The sequence below is a fragment of the Barbus barbus genome, assembly GCF_936440315.1.
Source record: "Barbus barbus genome assembly, chromosome: 40".
Classification (NCBI taxonomy): Eukaryota; Metazoa; Chordata; class Actinopteri; order Cypriniformes; family Cyprinidae; genus Barbus; species Barbus barbus.
This window is the reverse complement of record NC_136718.1, coordinates 12,830,072-12,855,784: the sequence shown is the minus strand read 5'-3', so window position 1 is coordinate 12,855,784 and position 25,713 is coordinate 12,830,072. Positions and strand designations below refer to the sequence as shown.

At 38.0% G+C, this 25,713-nt stretch overlaps 1 protein-coding gene across 1 annotated transcript in view; it reads left to right on the top strand.

The window, feature by feature from the left end:
* The window catches only part of LOC306859815 (uncharacterized protein), a 68,979-nt gene that overhangs the window by 38,167 nt on the left and 5,099 nt on the right, over nt 1–25,713 (top strand). Inside the window, exons 6-25 of the mRNA XM_079401116.1 lie at nt 4,083–4,208; nt 6,830–6,952; nt 7,363–7,485; nt 8,603–8,740; nt 9,090–9,212; nt 9,367–9,489; nt 10,065–10,235; nt 10,315–10,446; nt 10,926–11,054; nt 11,246–11,374; nt 12,176–12,310; nt 12,392–12,526; nt 14,788–14,913; nt 16,253–16,384; nt 16,566–16,694; nt 18,112–18,243; nt 18,316–18,444; nt 18,524–18,652; nt 18,969–19,097; nt 25,555–25,683. Of these exons, the coding sequence (XP_079257242.1) occupies nt 4,083–4,208; nt 6,830–6,952; nt 7,363–7,485; nt 8,603–8,740; nt 9,090–9,212; nt 9,367–9,489; nt 10,065–10,235; nt 10,315–10,446; nt 10,926–11,054; nt 11,246–11,374; nt 12,176–12,310; nt 12,392–12,526; nt 14,788–14,913; nt 16,253–16,384; nt 16,566–16,694; nt 18,112–18,243; nt 18,316–18,444; nt 18,524–18,652; nt 18,969–19,097; nt 25,555–25,683 (2,622 nt within the window). The remainder of the gene's footprint in view (nt 1–4,082; nt 4,209–6,829; nt 6,953–7,362; nt 7,486–8,602; nt 8,741–9,089; nt 9,213–9,366; nt 9,490–10,064; nt 10,236–10,314; nt 10,447–10,925; nt 11,055–11,245; nt 11,375–12,175; nt 12,311–12,391; nt 12,527–14,787; nt 14,914–16,252; nt 16,385–16,565; nt 16,695–18,111; nt 18,244–18,315; nt 18,445–18,523; nt 18,653–18,968; nt 19,098–25,554; nt 25,684–25,713) is intronic.

Sequence of the window (25,713 nt, the reverse complement as noted above, 5' to 3'; positions counted from 1 at the left end):
GTGAGTGCACTCTTATGCAAACAAAGTACTGACAGTTTTTAATTATTTTCCTCCAAGAATAATACATTTGTTTTTCAGTTTAATGTCTTGCGCTGCAAGGTCTTATTAAAGTGTAAATAAAGCCTGACAGGATTTGTTTGAATTTTAATGCATAGAATTTAATTCATTATGTGTGTAGAAGACAAACAAGAGATCATATAAATACATACATACATACAGTGGTGTGAAAAAGTGTTGGTCCCCTTCCTGATTTTTTATTTTTTTGCATGTTTGTCACACTTTAATGTTTCAGATCATGAAACAAATTTAAATATTAATCGAAGATAACACAAGTAAACACAGCATGCAGTTTTTGAATGAAGTTTTTTTATTATGAAGGGAAAACAAAATCCAAACCCACATGGCCCTGTGTGAAAAAGTGCTTGCCCCCTAAAACCTAATAACTGGTTGGACCACCCTTAGCAGCAACAACTGCAATCAAGCGTTTGCGATAACTTGCAATGAGTCTGTTACAGCGCTGTGGAGGAATTTTGGCCCGCTCATCTTGGCAGAATTGTTGTAATTCAGCCACATTGGAGGGGTTTCGAGCATGAACCACCTTTTTAAGGTCATGCCACAGCATCTCAATAGGATTCAGGTCAGGACTTTGACTAGGCCACTCCAAAGTCTTCATTTTGTTTCTATTCAGCCATTCAGAGGTGGATTTGCTGGTGTGTTTTGGGTCATTGTCCTGCTGCAGAACCCAAGTTCGCTTCAGCTTGAGGTCACGAACAGATGGCTGGACATTGTCCTTCAGGATTTTTTGGTAGACAGCTGAATTCATGGTTCCATTTATCACAGCAAGTCTTCCAGGTCTTGAAGCAGCAAAACAGCCCCAGACCATCACATTACCACCACCATATTTTACTGTTGGTATGATGTTCTTTTACTGAAATGCTGTGTTAATTTTATGCCCGATGTAATGGGATACACACCTTCCAAAAAGTTCAACTTTTGTCTCGTCGGTCCACAGAGTATTTTCCCAAAAGTCTTGGGGATCATCAAGATGTTTTCTGGCAAAACTGAGACAAGCGTTTATGTTATTTTTGCTCAGCAGCGGTTTTCGTCTTGGAACTCTGCCATGCAGGCCATTTTTGCCCAGTCTCTTTCTTATGGTGGAGTCATGAACACTGACCTTAACTGAGGCAAGTGAGGCCTGCAGTTCTTTAGATGATGTTGTGGGGTCTTTTGTGACCTCTTGGATGGTCACAAAACACTTTTTCACACAGGGCCATGTGGGTTTGGATTTTGTTTTCCCTTCATAAAAAAACCCTTCATTTAAAAACTGCATATTGTGTTTACTTGTGTTATCTTTGATTCATATTTTAATTAGTTTGATGATCTGAAACATTAAAGTGTGACAAACATGCAAAAAAAAAAAAAAGAAAAATCAGGAAGGGGGCCTACACTGTGTATGTATATGTGTGTGTGTGTGTGTATATATATATGTGTATATATATATGTATGTGTGTATATATATGTATGTGTGTGTATATATACAGGTCCTTCTCAAAAAATTAGCATATTGTGATAAAGTTCATTATTTTCTGTAATGTACTGATAAACATTAGACTTTCATATATTTTAGATTCATTACAACACAACTGAAGTAGTTCAAGCATTTTATTGTTTTAATATTGATGATTTTGGCATACAGCTCATGAAAACCCAAAATAAATCTCAAAAAATTAGCATATTTCATCCGACCAATAAAAGAAAAGTGTTTAATACAAAAAAAGTCAACCTTCAAATAATTATGTTCAGTTATGCACTCAATACTTGGTCGGGAATCCTTTTGCAGAAATGACTGCTTCAATGCGGCGTGGCATGGAGGCAATCAGCCTGTGGCACTGCTGAGGTGTTATGGAGGCCCAGGATGCTTCGATAGCGGCCTTAAGCTCATCCAGAGTGTTGGGTCTTGCGTCTCTCAACTTTCTCTTCACAATATCCCACAGATTCTCTATGGGGTTCAGGTCAGGAGAGTTGGCAGGCCAATTGAGCACAGTAATACCATGGTCAGTGAACCATTTACCAGTGGTTTTGGCACTGTGAGCAGGTGCCAGGTCGTGCTGAAAAATGAAATCTTCATCTCCATAAAGCTATTCAGCAGATGGAAGCATGAAGTGCTCCAAAATCTCCTGATAGCTAGCTGCATTGACCCTGCCCTTGATAAAACACAGTGGACCAACACCAGCAGCTGACATGGCACCCCAGACCATCACTGACTATGGGTACTTGACACTGGACTTCAGGCATTTTGGCATTTCCCTCTCCCCAGTCTTCCTCCAGACTCTGGCACCTTGATTTCCGAATGACATGCAAAATTTGCTTTCATCCAAAAAAAGTACTTTGGACCACTGAGCAACAGTCCAGTGCTGCTTCTCTGTAGCCCAGGTTAGGCGCTTCTGCCGCTGTTTCTGGTTCAAAAGTGGCTTGACCTGGGGAATGCGGCACCTGTAGCCCATTTCCTGCACACGCCTGTACACGGTGGCTCTGGATGTTTCTACTCCAGACTCAGTCCACTGCTTCCGCAGGTCCCCCAAGGTCTGGAATCGGTCCTTCTCCACAATCTTCCTCAGGGTCCGGTCACCTCTTCTCGTTGTGCTGCGTTTTCTGCCACACTTTTTCCTTCCCACAGACTTCCCACTGAGGTGCCTTGATACAGCACTCTGGGAACAGCCTATTTGTTCAGAAACTTCTTTCTGTGTCTTACCCTCTTGCTTGAGGGTGTCAATGATGGCCTTCTGGACAGCAGTCAGGTCGGCAGTCTTACCCATGATTGCGGTTTTGAGTAATGAACCAGGCTGGGAGTTTTTAAAAGCCTCAGGAATCTTTTGCAGGTGTTTAGAGTTAATTAGTTGATTCAGATGATTAGGTTAATAGCTCGTTTAGAGAACCTTTTCGTGATATGCTAATTTTTTGAGATAGGAATTTTGGGTTTTCATGAGCTGTATGCCAAAATCATCCATATTAAAACAATAAAAGGCTTGAACTACTTCAGTTGTGTTGTAATGAATCTAAAATATATGAAAGTCTAATGTTTATCAGTACATTACAGAAAATAATGAACTTTATCACAATATGCTAATTTTTTGAGAAGGACCTGTATATGTTTGTGTATATATATATATATATATGTATGTATGTATGTGTGTATGTGTGTGCGTGTGAAAATGTATCATACGCTGCGCCGCTCAAAAGTTTGAGAACAGTGTTTTTTTATGTTTTTTTAAAAGAAGTCTCTTATGCTCATAAAGGTTGCATTCAATTGATCAAGCATACAGAAAAAAACAATAATACTGTGAAATATTATTGCAATTTAATTTAATCCCCATACACTTGATTGGCTCAATGACTCATCTCTCCACCTGTAGCTGGTGTGTGTGGTGAGCGCACTGGCGCCGTTGTACTGTGGCTGCCGTCGCATCATCCAAGTGGATGCTGCACATTTGTGGTGGTTGAGGAGAGACCCTCCCCTCCTCATGATTGTAAAGCACTTTGGGTGTACAGCAATACACAATAAAGCGCTATATAAATGCATCATTCATTCATTCATTCATTAATTAAAAAAAAAAAGGTTTTCTGTTTTAATATACTTTAAAATATAATTTATTCCTGTGATGTCAAAGCTGAATATTCATCAGCCATGACTCCAGACTTCAGTGTCACATGATCCTTCAGAAAACATTTTAATATACTGATTTATTATCAGTGTTGGAAGCAGTTTTTACTGCTTAATATTTTTTGGAGCCTGTAATACTTTTTTAAAGGATTCTTGTATAAAAGATCAAAAACAGCAGCTTTTATTCAAAATAGAGATTTTTTTTGTAACAATGTACACTACCGTTCAAAAGTTTGGGGTCAGTACGTTTTTTTTTTTCTTTACTTTTTGAAAGAAATTTATTTTTATTCAGCAAGGATGTGTTAAATTGACAAAAAGTGATAGTAAAGACTTATATTGTGTATAAACACACACATATATTTTTTTAAACAGTGAATGGCTCTTAACAGTCATTTCTTTGATTCCTTATTCCTCCCCTCAGCTGTCCTATCCTGTGCAGTGAATAATGGAGGCTGTGAGCATGAATGTGTCCAACTTTCTCCAGTTCACTTCCAGTGCCGCTGCAGACGTGGGTACCAACTCACAGCTAATGAAAAGCGCTGCAGACGTGAGTCTTTCTCTTCATTTTTCTAAAGACATCTAACAGTGGCTTGTCTTAATTGTGCTCAGTTTTGTTGAGTTTGCAAGAAATGTAAAAAAGTCTACCAAAATTAAAATCAAATGATGCTTTGGTTGCTGTTTCAAAATAGCATGCCTCTATGTTCAACTTACTGTAACAGTTAATATTGTTGTTTTACTTAGCCTCATGTTTAGTACAGTAATATTGATATTTCAGTACTTTACAGTACAGTAATCAGAAGTCATATATAATTCAGCATGTTTTGGATCGCTAACCAGTCTGGACCAGTATAGGAGTTCATGAAGGTCAAAGCCGGTTGTTTCAGCAGGGTGTAGAAGCAGTTATTTTTGTTGCTTATTTAAACTCTTTACCTTCTGAAAGTTTTGTTATGTTCATGATGTCGTCCATAAAATGTCCCGGCAGTGCATATCACATGCTGTTAGTCAAAGAGCATGCTGACGAGAGGATGAAAGTAGGAAAAGCTTTGGTCTAAGGCTATGTCATAAAGTCAGTATGTAGCTCTTGGAAGTATGGATGGAAGGGATCTTGGCAGAAAGGTGGACGCTAAAGAAAGTGATCAACATTTCTAAAACCCAGATGTGCTGTTTGTGATGTGACTTGGTATCTTGAATCACAAATGACAAACTTTAGACTGAATTTGTATCCTTTCAAAAAGTGGTACAGCTCAAAAGCAGTTACTAACCTTATTAACATGGTCAAGGATTCCAGTAACTATGAACTTGAAAACAGACCTCAGTGCAGTGTGAGTCACTTGAACAGCAATATCTGAAACCGCTGAGCATTTTGGCCTGCTTTAAATAGCCGTTTTCACAGAGAAACACTTATATTATTCAGACTACAGCATCATCATATTGGCAAACACTGTGTCAGTTCCAGTGTGTCTGCCAAAATTCACATTCAGAGTACACAGCCCCACAGATCCAATGTCCTGACACTCACCAGAGCCAATTGTTCCCCTATGAAGCGTTACCACTGAGAGTTAGGTGAAGACAAGGGGAAAGAATACGGGACAGAGAGAATGTGTGTCTTGTGTAACTAGTATCTCTTTGACAAAAAACATGCTAGCATCTGTGTGTTAGCGGTGCAATCCAGCAAATGGATAACATTGCCATTAAACTGTTTTCATCAAAGTACAGATGAGTCCTGGGACAAGAGTCTCTGTGCTAGTTTAATGTTTAGACAATTCTTTAAAACACTACTATGGCTGTGCAGTGCTACAGCGATGGAAATACCACAGTGCATTGATTTGTAGCATGGTTAGGGAGGATAAATAATTGTACAATTTAACTGCAAATTGTTATTTACCTATAGTGAATCGGAAGTCTTCCTCCTTTGTTAAAAAATAAGGTATATGAGTACTGATATTCAGACACACATGAGTGTGATACTGCTTTTATACAACAGTTAAATAAACAAGATGTTAATATTGAGTAGCTTCGATTCAATATTGTTAGTTAATTTTTAGATGCATTTTGCCAGTTCTCTTTTTTTGACCCGCCAGTAAAAAGAGTTCAACATGAAGTCAAAGCAGAATTTAAAAGTTATATGCATCTCTGAGCAAGACACAGTAATGGCCTTCTAAGTGAATTTGTGATTTTGAATAAATCACTTAAGTAAATGATTCAATGACTCTTAAAGACAGTAGCTGTGTCCAAAATCACATACAGTCTGAGTATACTATATCTGATGAAGCTCTAGCTTTTCAAACTGTAAAAAAGTATGTACCTTATAGTTTAAAATTAATTCCTGATGTACTACATTCGTCATGTTGTTATTGCCACATGACATGCAGCATCAGTTGCTTACTTCATGAGATAGTAGTGTGATCAGATGCACATTTTGGAATCATACTACTCTTTTCACATACTGTTTTTCACCTACTATAGGCATATTTGACAGTGGGAGCCATTTGTTCAATTCCTTAATAAATCAGCGTTGAGCTAATGAATCAGGGATTCACTCATAAAAACAGTCACTTGTTGCCACCTACTGGCGTAATATGTAATATGCAGAAAGAATCACTGTATAATCCCCACCACTGGAATGCACAAACACAGTGAAACAGTGAAAAGTATATCAACAATGAATATCATATTCATAGTATTTATATGGTACTCCAAGGAAGTACTTCTAAAAGACATGCAATTACCAAGGTACTATTAGTACTTAGTTAATGTGTAGTTTTCTTTGGTTTTGAACAGATCATATGACCCAGATTTTCTCACCTAAATCTATAAAAACGTGTTGAAAAGTAAGTTTATGGCTGGTATAAATCTGACATTATTTGTTGCTCTCCAAATGCAGTATATGACGCCATACATTTTTATTTTCTTATTTATTCTGGATAAAATCTGTCCTCCAAAGGGTCTCAAAACTGCATTGTATATGTATGATGTGTTTTATGTCATAATGTGACTGAGGCAACAAAGCTGGCCAGGGAAGTATGGGAATTCAGATAGAGAAAAGGCTGCAGAATTTATGTATGTGTATTACATGGATTGTGTTGACAAGATAATGAGAGTTTGGATGTGTGAGGGAGACGGTCATGAAATGACATATAAGATCTGACGTAACAGCATGTGTTTCAGTGAGGAACCCATGTGCGGAGAGGAACGGCGGCTGTGTGCACTTATGTCGCAGTGATGGCGGTCATGCTGTGTGCAGCTGTCACCAAGGCTTCGCGCTGGCCCCGGACCAGAAGAGCTGTGAAGGTAAAAGCTTCTGATAGCAGCAAAGGGCTTTTCCACCACGCTAGGGTTCAGTTACACTGTCATGGAACGTATTAAATGGTCTCTCATCTGCTGGATCCTCTTTTTCCAAAGTTTTTCACAAAGTTTATTTCCCATGGTGCGAGAACAGTGGAAGCACTGTGTTTGATTAGACGGCTGAAGGCTGTAGAACATGGTTCATCTTCACAGTGAGCAGAGATTTCCACTCTGAAATCCATGATGGAACCTGTTAGTGCTCGAGAGGTTGCACTCATTGATTTTCATTTAAGTGATTGTTAGAGACAGAAATTTCTGTTTGTTTGACTAAAAATGACGATTCTCATCTAATTAGATGTCTGTATAAATAGAAAAAGGCAACATGTCATCAGTGAAATGTAATTGGTGTGTTTCAGATGTCGATGAATGTGAAACAGGATTGGCGGCGTGTGCTCACAGTTGCCGGAACACTCCGGGCTCGTTCTCATGCATCTGCAATCCAGGATATGAGCTGGGCTCTGATGGCAGGAAATGCTACCGTGAGTTACTTAATTAAAAACTTGATTACGGTTCAGAGAAGCACAGAAACATACCACAGTGGTCCCAAAAAGTAGAGTTTGGTGGGTCAAGTGTGAAGTATTGATAATTGTAATCATGATATTGTATTAAGAGAATTCATCATTTTAGTGGATGAGCAAGTGATAACTGATTTAACTACACTACCATTAAAAAGTTTGGGTTGGCAGGTTTTGTGTTTAATGTTTTTGAAAGAACTCTTTACCAAAGCTGCATTTAGTTGATCATGAAATATTCATAAATATTTTGAAATAATAATGCAGTTTAAAATGACTGTTTTCTATTTGAGTATATTTTAAAATGATTTATTCCTGTGATGGCAAAGCTAAATTTTCAGCAGTCATTAATCCAGACTTCAGTGTCTTTGAAATCTTACTAACCCCAAACCTTTGAATGGTATGCATATTATTTGTTCAGCAATAAATTTATCAATGAGTGATAAAGATTAACTGGAAAATAATGTAAAATTGACCATAGAATAATGGATAGAAACTATTTCTTATCTGAACATGTACAACACTTCTGAAAGACGAGCTTAGAAGTTAAAATTCATCATATTCCATAATTAACAATGAACATGGTCCACTGACATCTGATTGGTCAAAGGATAATGAACAGTCAGCTGGCCATTATCATAAAATAAACCTAGAGTGAGAGAACAGGACTGGTGTTGCATACTGTATATCAGAAGGAGGTTTATTTTGCAGTAATGACGACTGACTGACTGTACATTATCTGCTTATTTTATGGCTACTTGATATATAAATAAATGGACATGATTTTAGTGTAGTTTAGTTTACTTTAGTTTAACATTGAGGAGAAAACCTTGAACCTATAACAATACTTTTAGTATTAGTATCACTATCAGCGATATTGGCCTTACACTTGAATTATTAACTACAATGAACATGGTCCATTAACATGTGACAACCAGAAAGTGTCCTACAAAACCTAACAAATTTTGAAGTAAATGACACATAGTTAGAGTTTATATTATATAATACAATGACATTCATGCTCCTGTATGTTCATAATCACTTTTTCGAACACTTGTTCCTTTTTATTATTGACTCTCTGTAGGTATTGAAATAGAGATTGTTAATAGTTGTGACTCCGATAACGGTGGCTGTTCACACCACTGTCAGCACGGCACACTTGGACCCGTCTGCAGCTGTAACCAGGGTTATCAGCTCGCGGAGGACCTCAAAACCTGTTTGGGTGAGTTTGCAGGTGTACAGACAGATACATAAATTAGTTTTACAGAATAACTCCAATGAAATCCATCTCTTGGATTCAGCGTGCATCCAGCTGCACTGATAAACCTTTAAAACCATCATTCCTCAAACAATATTAATGACTATTTCCTTCAAAAGCAAATGTCAGCCAGCTGGATCACAGCAGTTGTAGGTCTTGTGTTTTTCTGGCTGTGCCCTGAAGGTTCTCTCTAAATATTGACCCCTCTTCATAACTGGATATGTGCTTATATAAATACTCGGTCCACAGAGTCCTAATACATGCCGATGGCTCATGGCCTCGCTTCCAGTACTGCTTTTATTTTTTGCTTTAGATCTGGAAGAATGTGAGGAGGGAACTTCATGCTGTGAGCAGGACTGCACAAACTACCCCGGAGGTTATGAGTGCTACTGCAGGGCAGGATACAGACTCAATGCTGATGGATGTGGATGTGACGGTACTTCACAACCTGTTTACTGCTGATCAACTATTAAAGAAGAGCGAGGAGACATATCAGTTACTGGCAATGTGCTATAATAATAAACAGCACTAGTTACATCACAGTGCAGTCACATTGTATAAAGAGTGTTGTGTTTTCCACTGGTGTCTAGATGTGGATGAGTGTCTGTCTGATAATGGGGGCTGTGAGTACACATGCCAGAACACAGCTGGCTCCTATCACTGCTTCTGTGAATTTGGAAACCGGCTTGATGAAGACAGACACTCCTGTATTCGTAAGTACACCATGGGCGGGGGGTACTGTTACTGTATGTGGCGTGCATTAGGATGGCTTTATATACACAGCTTTCCAGTATACTTGATCCTGATTGGTCAATCACAACGTTCTGTGGTCAGATCTGTAATGATTAATGTACAGCCATCTGGCCATTATTGCAAAATAAACACAATCTGTTGCATTACTTAGATTGTAAAGGGTTATGTTTGTGATAACAATCAGCTGTCTGTATATTATCTGTTATTTTCATGGGTGCTTAACAAATAAGTATTTTAGTTTAGAGTAGTAGAAAGAGACTGTTAAAGCACAGTATAAACATATAAACCATTTATAAACAGTCAAATAAATAGTTTAGGGTCCATCGTATAAAAATTGACCTCAGAATGCCGACCAATCAGAGTCAAATCTTCCAGACTGCTATGTAAGCAGGATATTGTCCAGCCAGCAACATCTAATTATCCTGTCAAAGCTTATTTTGTAATCATAACAACATTATTACTTGCATAGTTGTGTAACATCAAGACAACATTGATCATGTCAATATATCTACTTCTGTCTCTCTTTTCTGTGTAGCCCTGGAGAGAACGGTTGAGGAATTGTCCAGTCCAGTGGAGGTTGAGAGACCTCTCCTTCATCTCACTCTTCTCCAGGACTACCCACAACCCCTGGAGCGCTATCACGACTATGAGGATGACGACGGATTTGGAGAGCTGCGGGCAGAGAGTACCCTCTCTGAGAAATTTGGTCTGTTGTTACGTCAAGTGTCTTTATTTATTATTAGTGGCTCTTGCTTCTTGTTACCCTCACCTTTGTCTTGTTACAGTGTGTTTGAATGGGACGTTTGGCCATGACTGCAGCCTGACGTGTGACGACTGCTCTAACGGAGGACTGTGTAACATTGACAGAGATGGTTGTGACTGCCCAGATGGTTGGACAGCAATCATTTGTAACCAAAGTGTGTATTTGATATTTTGTATGACCATTAAGTTTGAGTTTTTTTAATATTTTGAGAAGACTCTTAAGCTCACAAAGGCTGCATTTATTTATAAAAAAATTACAGTAAAAACTGTAATATTATGAAATATTATTACAATTTAAAATAACTGTTTTCTATTTTAATATATTTGTACATTTAATTTAATTATATTATTACAAACCTTTTCAGCATCATTACTTCAGTCTTCAGTGTCACATGATCCTTCAGAAATTATTCTAATATACTGATTTGCTGCTCAAGAAACATTCATTATTATTATCAATGTTGAAAACAGTTGTGCAGCTTTAATACTTTTGTGGAAACTGTGCTTTTTAAAAAAAAAATTATCATGATTAATTTCTTTCAAAAAATATTTTTGAACAGTAGTGTAGGCCTATACTTACTACTGTTCAAATAATTTCTCTGTATAAAATAACACTTTCTTTTGTCCATTTTAGCCTGTCCAGAGGGAACATTTGGTAGAAACTGTTCATTCACTTGTAAGTGCAAAAACGGTGGCACCTGTGACCCGATTAGTGGGAAGTGCCGCTGCCCACCTGGAGTCAGTGGAGACCTGTGCCAGGACGGTGAGTGACTGCGAGATTACGGCATAAAATGAAACCGTATCTGTGCCAAATCTGCTGTTCCAATCACTGTCAGCATGTTTCGATGAAATATGCCTTGTGTTTGATGTCTCAAATTACATTCATATGATTTTAGATCATGTTAATCTTTCATTTAAATCTAGAGTGTGTAATTTTTATTCTGTGTTCTTTAGGCTGTCCAAAGGGACTATATGGAAAGCATTGCAACAAGAAATGTAACTGTGCTAATAATGGCCGCTGCCATCGCACATATGGAGCCTGTCTGTGTGATCCAGGACTCTATGGCAGGTTTTGTCACCTACGTAAGTCCAGCAGTATATCAGACCGACAGTGACTTAAAACTCCAAGAGATACTCGCACAGTGTGATTTACCCATGTAGGACATGTTCCTGGATCAACATCCTTTTCTGGACTTTCACAACATTCTTATGAAGCAATCAAAGCCCTAATCCTATTCCAAACCATAAAATCAAAAGGAAAAGCTACAGTGAGGTCCAGATGTAAAACGAGAACACTTCTATTTTACTTCTTATTTTTTTTTAGTTTAATATCTTTTCACTAATTGAATACAAGTTTGTGTAAAACCTGATAGTCATGTTCTCCAGCATGATTTGATAGGATCCAAAGAGCATCTTCAGCTTCAGATTGCTGTACAAAGACCAACACATGATCAATGTCACACAATTTCCTATTTGATTACTATCATATGGAACAAATGTATTTTCATTTAAATCCACTAAAACGTTTAGAGATGTTAATAAACATACAGCTGTTCATTGTTAGTTCATGTTAGCTTAGAGTCCATTAAATAATGTTAACAAATTCAGCGACGATTAATAAATGTGTTAGAATTATTTTTCATTGTTAATTTGTTAACAGATGGAACCTTACTGTAAAGTGTTACCCCTAAAACTTCATTTCAGGGTTTAAATGAAATGAAATTGAATTAAATTTATTGACACATTGATTGTGGATTGTTGTTCCAGAACTAACAAAGATGTTGATCCAGGAACATGTCATATTCAGGTTAATCATGTTATCTTTTTAACATCTGATGCTTCTCCTGCTTGTAAACAGAATGTCTTACACAATGTCTTTTCCAGCTTGCCCCAAGTGGTCGTATGGATCTGGCTGCTCATCAGAGTGTCAATGTGTGCAGCAGAACACGCTTGAGTGCCATCGACGTCATGGAACGTGTGTGTGCAAGCCTGGCTATCAGGGCAAGACCTGCAACCTGGGTCAGTTCAGGGAGTACCATTCGCTTGATTGGCAGCTTGTGTGTGGCAAGCATGCTTTATCTGTTGTTCTTTGTTTTTTAGAGTGTGATAGTGGATACTATGGTCCAGGATGTAAATCAAAATGCCAGTGTCCAGCGGGAGTGTCTTGCCATCACATGACCGGGCAATGTCAGCGTCAGTGCCCAGCCGGTCTGCATGGGGATCACTGCGAGCGAAGTGAGTTAAAGTAATGCATTAGCTGAAATGCAGTGACATTTGCTATACACGGTGCTAGAAGAGCTTCCATAAAAGTGAATTTATGGCCATCTCTGAGAGTCATTGTACAAGTTTCGCTGACTAGCATTTGACAGTATGAATAACATAAGCGGGCCAGGCCAAACACAGTTGCCAAACACTGGAATATAAAATGGAAATACCTTTATCTCCTGGCTTGCTGATAAAGTATGCTCCCTTAACACAGATATGATCCTGTATTTCACTTAACTGAAGACCTAGAATAAATATTGCAGCCCAACATGTTTCAAAACAGATTTCAAAGGGGAAATGTCTTGGATAACAGGGATTTTTGGGGTATTTGATGAACTTTGTGGAGGTTGCGGAGGTCTGACATGGTCAGCAGGGGAAAACAGTGCTTAATCCACATAAGTAAATGCTAAAACTAAATTTAAGCGTGTATTGCTAGAACATTGATTTCAGATTTTTGTAGGCCAACATGGAAATTACCATCTCCCTAGTGCCCTCAACAGAAACCCTACTAGATTTTTCCATTGGCTTTTGGATTAATGCAGAAAATAAGATCTATGGTTAAAAATAAGCTCTTTATGATTCTTACACGTTTTGTTCTTCACGATAATCTTCATATAAGTTTCACGAACACAACTTTTATGAATTTTGAAGCAAAAGAGGTAAGCTATGAACTAACTACACCCCGTTCGCATGACTTTATCGTCACCATCACTAAGTTTTAGAAAAATCTTTCAGCCTGTAGTTAAAATATATTTTCCCAAAAAATTTGAGTAGTTTGCAAGAGTGAGATTATAAATACAATGAGGTTGTAAAAGTGGACTTGTGAGTAAATTCATTTTCCTGTTTGGCTTGATAAAGTTTAATGTTGCCAAAAATCTATGTAATCCTATTTAGACACTTGTTAGAAAGCACTTTTTAGTAAAAGCTTTTTAAAAAAAAGTCACAAGGTGATATTAGTAGTGTGTTTTGTGTTGTAGAATAAAATGTGACAATGTGTTGAGTTTGTGTTAAACACAGACCTTATTTCAAGAATTTAACCCAAAAAAACTTCAATCCATTCAATTCAGGACAATGGAACTGGTAGCGCTAAAAATGCTAACTCGTTTCTGGATTTAGGCCTACAACAACAACCCCCTATTTATTGTTGATGCCAAATGCTGTGCATGCAGTAAAAATGTGTTATTTTGTTATTTTAGTGGGAATTTATCTGTCACTTGGTGGTAGATGCCAATATGGTTGCATACACTCCCTCATCCTTAAACTATGAACATGAACTGAACTACAAGAATGTGTCAGTTTACTGTACATATGCACAGTAGTAAAACTAGTCTGTTTAATACAAATGGTCAGAGAGGTCGGAAAATGGCAGTGGAAAACTAAACTAAGACTCTTTTTAATGAAAAATCGTATACAGTTTAATTGTGCTTTAGCTGAGAAATAAATAACATGCTACAAAAGTGTAGAATAAGGATCAAGGTAAGAAAGAGTTCAAAACCAAAGGTGGCCACACTTTTATTTATTAATGATATCTGGGCCAGATGACAATCAATTACTTGAATTGATATGTATATATGTTTTTTTTTACGAGTATAAAATTAAATTGTCCTGCTGCCATGATGTTCAGAGCCCCAGCAGCTTCCAGTCCATTTGGCAGGAGGAACGGAAATATCCAGAATATTTCGACAGAAACACTGAGCTGGCAGTCAAACCTCACAACCTGGAAGTCATTAAACGATCAGAGTGCTACGTCTGCCATCATTTAGGAACAACGGGCTGTGAAAGGAGTCGATTTGGCTTGACCTGTCCATTCATTTCTCTGGATGCTCAGTTGACTCAGTTGACAAACCATGTAAAATACACATTTATATGTGTGGCAAAATATTAAGCATGATAATAAAGGTTGTGTTTTTTCCTAATTAAATACTGTTTTTAAAAATCTTTCAAATGTACTTTTTAATATACAATATATCTTTAATATTGTCAATGTAAGATAATATAGTATAGTATTTACCTTATTGTTTGTTACTCTTTCTACCCACTGTTAGAGCAGATGTATAAACTTATGGATAATGTTTAATAATATTTATATTCTTAAACAATTTAATATAGTACATTTCTTTTCCAGCAAATTTCACATGAACCTCCAAATGCCCCTCCTGCTCAAGTACAAACAAACAGTATTAGGTTGCACTGTTCACTCTGTGAAAAACTATTTGTACTATGTTTTACAGAGTGCGCCGTGGGACAGTTTGGAGTTGGATGTTCACAGTTTTGTGATTGTAATGGAGCTCCATGCGACTCAGTGACTGGGAAGTGCCATTGTCCCGCTGGGCAGACAGGAGAACACTGTGAGAAAGGTAAGAAAAACAGCACAATAAGAAGTACTGAAAACAAAAAAATAAATAGTTGCGAGTTTGCAAGTGAACCATTATATTCACTTTCCAAATCACATATTCTAAATTGGTCTGAAATCGCATTTTCATGGTGTTTCATCTGAACCAAATTAAACATGCTGACCTCTGCTTTCTCTCCTTGCTCTGCACATGTTTAAAAGAGAGGAAAATAGTTTTGCCATTAATGACTTTTCATTCTGTTCTGTTTTGGAGTAGACAGGGTAGTTTAGAGAGGAGAAATTGCTGTGATTTTGGAGGTCTATTATTAGCTGCATTTTGCTGAGCCAAAGATCACAGACATAAGCGTGGTAATATATCCCTCCTCATGGGCCAATCCATTACAGGAGTTCTCGCTCAAATACAAAAAGTCATAATGAGCCGCATTGTAGAAAGAGAGGAGCGAAGCCATGCCACAGAGCCAGTGGCGACTATTAGCTGTTAATGAACAGTCAGTGGCTTCCAGCTGAGAGTATGTGTGTGTTTAAATGTGAAGTGTGCTGTGATGCTGTCAGGACTCCCATGTTGACAAGTATGAATAAGAAAAAGTTATATACAGTACAGTCTTCAAGCACCAGTTTAAACTTACAGCCTTCTTAAACTTTTACCCCTTATCTTGATTATTTGGTTATATCAGTTCATGTATTCCCTGATCATCGAAGCCATGACCTTGGCACAGTTAGGATCATGCTGTTATTTTGTACTTTGAATAAAACTTACTTAAAGGGATAGTTCACTCACAAATTAAATCGTTCCAAACCCGTAAGACCTCTGTTCATCTTCGGAACACAAATTTCATCAAAAATATTTTACTTTGTGTTCCAAAGATGAACGAAGGTCTTACACGTTTGGAACAAGATGAGGGTGAGTAATTAATGACAAAATTTTCATTTTTGGGTGAACTATCCCTTTAAAGTATGGAAGAAAAAAGAATGCTTTGGTGGTATGAGATAGTAAGTCAAAATTATGATATACTTGATTATAATTATGGGATAAAATGTTGAAATTAAAACATGCTATGTCATAATTATGAATGAAACCACTAAATTATGACATGTCAACTATGAGATAAAAATACGAAATTGACAAAGTAAAAATTCTGACAAAAAGTCACAATTATGAGACAAAATCAACATTGTTACCCTAAAAAGTTAAAATAATGAGAGCGCTTTGGCCTAAAAGGTTAATTATGACACAAAATGTCAATTACTTTTTATCTTAATGTCATAATTTCGACTTTATGTAATTACATATTTGGACTATGCCTTAATGAATGAACTTATTCTATAACTTTTTTAATGTTCAGAGTGTGAAGTGGGCCGCTGGGGGCTGGGATGTGCAGAGCTATGTCCTTCCTGTGATAATGGTGGAATGTGTGATCAGCAAAACGGCACCTGTATTTGTCCACCGGGATACATGGGAAATCTCTGTCAGAATGGTAAGATTTAATATTTAATTCTCATAATCTTTATGCATCATTAGAAGTCTGCCGTGGTTTTGTGTAACACATTGTAAGAGTCTGTTGCATATTTCTGGTTTTCGAAGTCTGCTTTCCTCAGCTTTTACCTTGTCTGTTGATTACACTGACATGGTGGTGAATCTTGTTTTCTTTCAATCAGTCTGCCCATTTGGGCACTTTGGGCTCAGCTGCCAGTTGCGCTGCACCTGTGAAAACAGCGGGAATTGCCACCATGTGACTGGTTTCTGTGTTTGTAAAGACGGCTGGACAGGACCAAACTGTGCGAAAGGTAAGGGCACACTTAAGTCACACTTCATTCAGATTTAGTTGTTTGTCTAGAACCTAGAAGCGAAAGAAAGTGCACTAGATCACTGAGACCGTATGGATGTCAGACAGCCTCTTGGACATTCACTATTACACATTGCTTTAGATTTGTTTCTCCTCAGCCATGCAACATAAGACTGAGCTGTCCTACAGGACTGGCTGACCTTTGCTGGTCACACTGTGGCTACTACCCAGTCTTACCTCGTCATGCCCCATAAAATAACAAATCCAGACCTTCTTGCATTGCCACTATACACACTTTTGTACCTCACCCGGCCCATTGCTGGTCAGCTTGCACCTGTTATGTATATCTATGTATAATTATAATACTTGAGTTCACCCAAAATGAAGCTCCACATAATGCCTTTGCCCTGTTCTCTAAATTGCCGTCACATCACATCCAGTCAAACAGTCACATACTTATTTCAATGTAGACAAAGCTCAAGTAGAATCACTACCTCATCATTCTATTCATGTTAATCAGTCTCCAGGAAATAAATACACATTTGAGAAACAAAATAATTTATATAATATAAATATATATTAAAAATAACATTTTTAAAAATAATTATTATATAAATATATTTCTTATTTAAGTGGCAAATTGTTTTGGCATGTTTTGTTGTTGTTATTATTATTTAAATACTACTAATAAATAATTTTATTTTCTATTAATTTTTAATCTAAAAATCTTTATAATTTTTAATGAGGTTGTAATTAAAACAAGTCTTTTAAATAAGGTCTAATTGCATAAATCATTTTCAGCATTTAATAATTGTAATCAGCATTTTTGTAAATACACTTGAGAAGCAAAATTGCAAAATATAATTAAATATTTATTTCAAATAATTCTCTCTCTCACACACACAAAAACACACACATTCATTGATGGTTTTTTTATTTATATTATAAATATATCAATATATTTCTTACTCCACTGATAGATTTTTGTCTTGTTTTGAATTTTTTGTAAAAAAATGTTTTTTTTAATATCTTTTGAATCTGAAACTCTTAATCATTTAATGAAGTATTCGTCAATGCTAGTTTTTTAATATTTCTTTTTTTTTAATTAATGACTTGTAAAAAGAAGTGAAAAGTCAGCTCATGGCTTTGCCTTATTTATTTCTGAGTGCCTATCTTACCATACAGTCCAGCCAAACAATTGAAATCACCTGCATCAGGTTTCTGCACATAAATGATCCTTGCCCTCAGTGGATCCACTACATGCAGTTTGTTGCAAAAATCATCTGCCAGGAAAACCCAAAATAACCCATTTAAATGCTTTAATAAATCTGGTCCTTTTACTTCACTCATAACGTGATCTCAGTGGTCGAATGGGAATTAATTATTTGATGTAATGGGGCATGTATACTCTGTGGCAGCTTGTGAGGCGGGACACTGGGGGCCGAACTGCGCCAACCAGTGTGGCTGCATGAGCAGCGTGGGCAGCTGTGACCCTGTGACTGGGCAATGCCACTGTGAAGCAGGCTACACGGGACCACGCTGTGATCAAAGTATGAGCAACCATTGGCATTTCCAGGGAACACAAATCTAGCATTTTCTGATGTTTTCATTGCGTTTTCTAGAGTGTCCAGAGGGTTTCTTCGGCCAGGGCTGCCGTTACAGATGCCAGTGTGAGAATGAAGCAGCGTGCGAGCATGTGAGCGGTGCCTGTACTTGTTTACCAGGCTGGACTGGAACGTACTGTGAAAAACGTAGGAGAGGAGAAGGGGCATAATATCACTAAAACTAGTCCAGTTAACGTATTTAAGTGTATATATGTATCTTCAACAGCCTGTCCTGAGGGTTTTCATGGTTTCGAATGCCAGAAGAAGTGCCAGTGCTTGAATGGTGGTCGTTGTCACCCCGTCACTGGAGACTGCCAATGTCCATCTGGTTGGGTCGGGCCTCTTTGCAACACCAGTGAGTCATTTTACTGCGGTCAACTTCCCATAACAATAAATGGTAACAAGAAGCATGTTCAAAGCATTCCCTCTGTCTTTTCGTGTAAGGTAAAAGTAAAGCAATAAAACAGATGGTCTGAGTTTGTGTGTCCATGTATCGGTACACTTTGCATGTGAAGTAACGAATGGCAGCACAGCCTCATCCTGATGTGTGTCTGCAGGCTACAGCTCTGCCTTTTATGTGGAAACCTGGTGGCATTGTATTTCAGAATGTGTTGTAGTTCCTTGTGTATAGAGTTTCATATTTGTCTGTATCTATATCTGTCTTGTCGTAGCATGTGAATTTGGCACCTATGGCCCTGGCTGCAGTCAAACCTGCAACTGCCTCAATAATGCCACCTGTGACCCTGCTGATGGAAAATGTGAGTGTGGAGCAGGATGGACAGGGAACAGCTGTGAACAAGGTAGTGTTTTAACTGTCCTCACGCAATCCTGAGAGATGTTTATACTTTCTTTAATCAAAAACATGCAGAGATTTTTCTTATTGCATTTATCCAGGGATATCTGATTAACTTATGTTACTTTAATAGAGATGTGTCTATATATAATATATGTGACCCTGGACCACAAAACCAGTCATAAATAGCACCGGTATATCTCTAGCAATAGCCAACAATACATTGTATGGGTCAAAATGATAGATTTTTCTTTTATACCAAAAATCATTAGGATGTAAAGTAAAGACCATGTTCCATTTTGTAAATTTCCTACCGTTGAAAACTTAATTTTTGATTAGTAATATGTATTGCTAAGGACTTAATTTGGACAACTTTAAAGGCAATTTTCCCTATTTTTATTTTTTTGCACCCTCAGATTCCATATTTTTAAATAGTTGTATCTCAGCCAAATATCGTCCTATCATAACAAACTATATGTCAATGGAAAGCTTATTTATTCAGCTTTCATATGATTGTATAAATCTCAATTTAAAAAAATTGACCCTTCATCGCCCTACACCAACCCTACACCTAAGCCTACACCTTACAGGAAACTGTGTAACCCGCAACCTACCGGCCAAAAGTAGGCTATTCTGCCTTAACCAGCTACATTAACTGGCTGTTTGCCTTCGCTTGCTTTTGAAAGGGTCATTCATATTATCTTGTTCATGTGTATTATGAAGGCCTGGTCGAGTGCTGATGGGGTGGCGATGGGGACAAGTGTCCCGTCCACAAGGCCAGTTACTCCCGGGACACCCGCAATGGCATGGAAGCCTTGATGTGCCTCAATCACTTCGTACCTGGCTAAAGGCATACATATATATACGGTGGCGTGACGGAGCGGGGTTTTTGTGACTGAATGAACACACCACCACACTGAGGTCTTACTCAGCCCATATCCATCCCCAACCACGTCCAGAAAAATCCCAACAGCATAAAAACAGAGAGCCGCCAGCAGCTGAATTTCAGGGCTTAGGGTGTAGCTCTGTCGAATTTGTCTTGGCAAATTGATGTTAATCCCGTGACAGAAACAGAGAAACAAATAGAGACATAATTAGCGTAGCTGCTGTTCCATCTAAGCAAAAATGATTTGTTCAACCCAAGCTAAAGAATAATAATAATAATAATGTACATTTGATCAGATATAACTGCAGTACAAGAGTATAAGATGCATTATGTGAATGCTTGGCTAAAGAGATGTGTCTTTAATCTAGATTTAAACAGAGAGAGTGTGTCTGAACCCCGAACGTTATCAGGAAGACTGTTCCAGAGTTTGGGAGCCAAATGTGAAAAAGCTTTACCTCCTTTAGTGGACTTTGCTATCCTAGGTACTACCAAAAGTCAAGAGTTTTGCGACCTTAGGGAGCGGGTTGGATTATAGCGTGGTAGAAGACGAGTTAGGTACGCAGGAGCTAAACCATTTAGGGCCTTATAGGCAAGTAATAATATTTTGTAAATGATACGGAACTGAATAGGTAGCCAGTGCAGAGACTGTAAAATTGGGGTAATATGATCATATTTTCTTGACCTGGTAAGAACTCTAGCCGCTGCATTTTGGACTGTAGCTTGTTTACTGAAGATGCAGGACAACCACCTAGCAGTGCATTACAATAGTCCAGTCTAGAGGTCATGAATGCATGAACTAGCTTTTCTGCATCAGAAACAGGTAGCATGTTTCGAAGCTTGGCAATGTTTCTAAGAAGGAAGAATGCTGTTTTTGTAACATGGGAAATATGATTTTCAAAGGACAAGTTGCTGTCTAATATAACACCCAGATTTTTGACTTTAGAGGACGTAACAGTGCATCTGTCTAGTTGCAAATTGTAATCCAAGAGATTCTGTGTACTGTTATTTGGTCCAATAAGTAATATCTCGGTCTTATCTGAATTTAATTGGAGGAAATTATTGGTCATCCAATCTTTTATATTTTTTACACAATCTATTATCTTAGATAGTTGAGTAGTTTCATCTGGTCATGTTGATATATAGTTGAGTATCATCAACATAACAATGAAAACTAATCCCGTATTTTCTAATAATATTACCAAGGGGCAACATGTATATTGAAAATAGCAGAGGACCTAGGACAGATCCTTGTGGCTCTCCATACTTTACTGGTGATAATTGAGATGACTCCCCATTTAAATAAACAAAGTGGTAGCGATTGGACAGGTAGGATCTAAACAATCTTAAAGCCTGCCCGTGAATACCAGTATAGTTTTGTAATCAATCTATGAGTATATCATGGTCTATAGTGTCGAACGCAGCACTAAGATCAAGTAATACTAGCAATCTGAAGCAAATCTACTTTGTCTGAAGCAAGAAGCAAGTCATTTGTAATTTTAACAAGTGCAGTTTCTGTGCTATGGTGAGGCCTGAAACCTGACTGAAATTCTTCATAGAGATAATTTTTTTGCAAGTAGGAACACAATTGAGCAGACACAACTTTTTCAAAAATTTTAGACATAAACGGAAGATTTGAAATGGGTCTGTAATTTGCCAGTTCATTAGAATCTAGTTGTGGTTTCTTAATAAGAGGCTTAATAACCGCCAGCTTGAATGGTTTTGGGACGTGACCTAAATATAACGATGAGTTAATAATATTGAGAAGCGGTTCTTCTGCTACAGGTAACAACTCTTTCAGTAGTTTAGTGGGTACAGGATCTAATAAACATGTTGTTGGTTTAGATGCACTGATAAGTTGATTTAGCTCTTCCTGTCCTATAGTTGTAAAGCACTGCAGTGTTTCTTTGGGTGCGATGAATGAAGCTGAAATACTAGACGCAGTAGAATCTACATTTGATATTGTATTTCTGATGTTATCTATTTTATCAGTAAAGAAATTCATTACTATTAAACTGAGGGAATATTTAGATTGTGTGGCATGTGTTTATTTGTTAATCTAGCCACTGTGCTAAATAAGAACCTTGGATTGTTTTGGTTATTATCTATGAGTTTGTGGATATGCTCTACCCTGGCAGCTTTTAGAGCCTGTCTATAGCTGGACATACTGTTTTCCCACTCAATTCTAAAAACTTCCAAGTTAGTTTTTCTCCATTTGCCCTCAAGATTACGAGTTTCTTTCTTGAGAGAATGGGTATAACTGTTGTACCATGGCGCAGTACGTTTTTCTCTAACCTTTTTCAATTTGAGGGGGGCAACAGCTTCTAATGTATTAAAGAAGATAGTGCCCATGTTGCTAGTCATTTCGTCTAGTTCATGCGTATTTATGGGTACACAGAGCAGTTGAGATAAATCAGGCAGGTTATTTGTGAATCTGTCTTTGGTGGCTGGAACAATAGTTCTGCCCGGACGATAACGCGGAGCCATATAACTAATATTAGTAATACGCAGCATGCACGATACAAGGAAATGATCAGTAACATCATCACTTTGAGGTACGATATCCATATCGGTAAGATCAATTCCATGCGATATAATTAAATCTAGCGTATGATTAAAACGATGAGTGGGCCCGGTGACGTTTTGCTCGACTCCAAAAGAGTTTATTAGGTCAGTAAACGCAAGTCCTAACGTATCATTTGTATTATCAACGTGAATGTTAAAATCTCCGACAATTAGCACTTTATCAATATTAACCAACAGATCTGAGAGGAAATCTGCAAATTCTTTTAGGAAATCTGTATATGGCCCTGGCGGTCTATACACAGTAGCCAGGGCAAGAGACAGGAGAGATTTCTTTTGCATATCTAACAGTGTAACATTAAGCAGAAGTATTTCGAACGAGTTAAACCTCCTGTATCCTATTTTCTGAGTAACATTGAGAATATCACTATATATTGTTGCAACACCGCCGCCACGACCAGTCTGACGGGTCTCATGTTTATAACAGTAGCTTGGTGGAGTAGACTCATTTAGACCAAAATATTCATTTGGTTTAAGCCAGGTTTCAGTCAGGCAGAGTACATCAAAATTATTATCTGTGATCATTTCATTTACAATAACTGCTTTGGGTGCGAGTGATCTAATGTTTAGGAGCCCAAGCTTTAAAAATTGTTTTTGTTCATTTATTTTGCATTTTTCTGGTTTAATCACGATCAGATTTTTTCTAGATCCTGCATTAAATTTATATATTGACCTCGCTATTCGGGGAACAGACACAGTCTGTATAGATTGGACAACGCAAGTACTTATCTTTTACTACACTATCTTTTACTACGCTATCTTTTAAGTGGGTAGAACAAAAGTCATCATAGTAGTTATTTGAGAATTGGCTTACTAGTCAGATGGAGCGTAGCGTCCTGGAGATGTTGTCCGACAGGAGTTCTGCTCCAACTCTGCTGGGGTGCAGGCCATCAGCACGGAAAAGCCTAGGACGCTCCCAGAAAAGATTCCAATTATTAACAAAGAGCAGTTTCTGTTCTTTACACCATGACAATAACCATTCATTTAAAGCAAAAAGTCTACTGAACCTTTCATGTCCTCGTCGATACGTGGGAAGCGGTCCTGACACGATAATCGTCGTCGCGGGCGATGTGCTGCGTACCGTCTCGATCACGCTCCTGAAGTCCCTCTTCAGTGTCTCCGTCTGCCGCAGCTTAAGGCACTTACAGGCTCCGCGGACACAGCCATCTTTGATTTAGGACAACTATTCGCTGTCTCGCTGCCATATAGTTTGACCAAACTCCCCATCGCATTCATTCCCTTTAAATAGACTAATTATGTGCTTCCTAATGGTTTGCCAGCCGATGTGCCTTTGTATATTATAATGGGAAAACTAACAACCATCAGTATAATGACATTTTTTATTTTTTGCATAAAAACACTTCAATTAATTGAACACTGGGTGTATTACAACTTTAGATTTGTAATATTTATGTGGTTCTGCACTTTGTCTTGCCACAGAATTACAATCATATCGCCTGAAATATGAAGAAGCTTTTTGCACAGTGATGGCCAGCGGAGTGAACTGTGAACAGCACTAAGGTATAGCTAAGAGTGGTCCAGACCAACCTTACGAAAGAATGACTTACAGAAGGTATACTTAACCAAGAACGTTTTGGGAAACACGTATTAACGATAAGGTACAGCTTAAGGTACAACTTAAGAACGACATAGCGTTAAGAAGGTTTCGGGAAACGCAGCCTAGTTCTTTTTCTGCTTTGCCCAGGTAAGATGCTTCTGACGTTGTTTCTGTTTCAGAAGTGGTTTGGTAACCCTTTTTCTGAAGACTTCTGAGCATAGTGGCTCTTGATGCACTGACTCTAGATTCAGTCCACTCCTTGTGAATCTCTCCCAAGTGTTTGAATCAGCTTTGCTTGACAGTATTCTCAAGCTTGTGATCATCCCTGTTACTTGTGCACCTTGGGGGAAGTCGTGGCCTAATGGTTAGAGAGTCGGACTCGTAATCGAAAGGTTGCGGGTTCGAGTCCCCGGCCGGCAGGAATTGTAGGTGGGGGGAGTGAATGTCCAGCGCTCTCTCCACCCTCAATACCACGACTGAGGTGCCCTTGAGCAAGGCACCGAACCCCCAACTGCTCCCCGGGCGCCGCAGCATGGCTGCCCACTGCTCCGGGTGTGTGTTCACGGTGTGTGTGTGTGTGTGCATTTGTTCACTACTCACTGCTGTGTGTGTGCACTTGGATGGGTTAAACGCAGAGCACCAATTTCGAGTATGGGTCACCATACTTGACAATACGTCACGACTTTTTACTTTTACTTTATTTTACCTTTTCCTACCCAATTTCTTCCTTTCGGTCAACTTTGCATTTAATATGCTTTGAGACAGCACTCTGTGAACAGCCACCCCTTTCAGTAATGACCTTCTGTGATTTACTCTCTTTGTGGAAATGATTGTCTTCTGGACCATTGCCAAGTCAGCAGTCTTCTCCATTATTGTGGTTTCAAAGAACAAGAGATACCCGGAATTTATACTGTAGGGATGGTCATTTAATGAAACTCAAATGTAAATATTCTAATATTTTGAGATACTGGATTTTTGACCTCATGAGCTGTAAGCTCTAATCATCAAAATTAAAACAAAAAAACGTTTGAAATGTTTTACTTTACATTTAATGAATCTAGAATATATGAAAGTTTCACTTTTTGAAATACGTTACAAAAAAAAAGAACTTTTTCACGATATTCAAATTTTTTTGAGATGCACCTGAGATGCTTTTTTGTAGAGCACAACAGAATTAATTCCAGGGGGTTTAAATCTGAATTGTTTAAAACTTAATGTAATCTTAATAGCCTTGTAAAATGGTGTAAGATATTACCGCCACTGGAAAAAAAACACCATTATTATTATTATTATTATTATTATTATTAACACACACACAATTACTTTTATGAAATGATTTAAATGAAATGTAATCAGTTGACACTTCAAGAATCATGTTCAACTGAAAGTTCACATGATAGAGAAGATCTTTGTCTTTATCTTGTGCATTTATTTCCCCAGAGTGCCCATCTGGTTTCTATGGTGTGGACTGCCACCAGCACTGCTTGTGCCAGAATGGAGGGTCTTGTGACCGAATCAGCGGGCTTTGCACATGTCTAAGTGGATGGACTGGAGTGGCATGTGAACTGGGTAAGACATAAACCAGACATTTTTGATTCA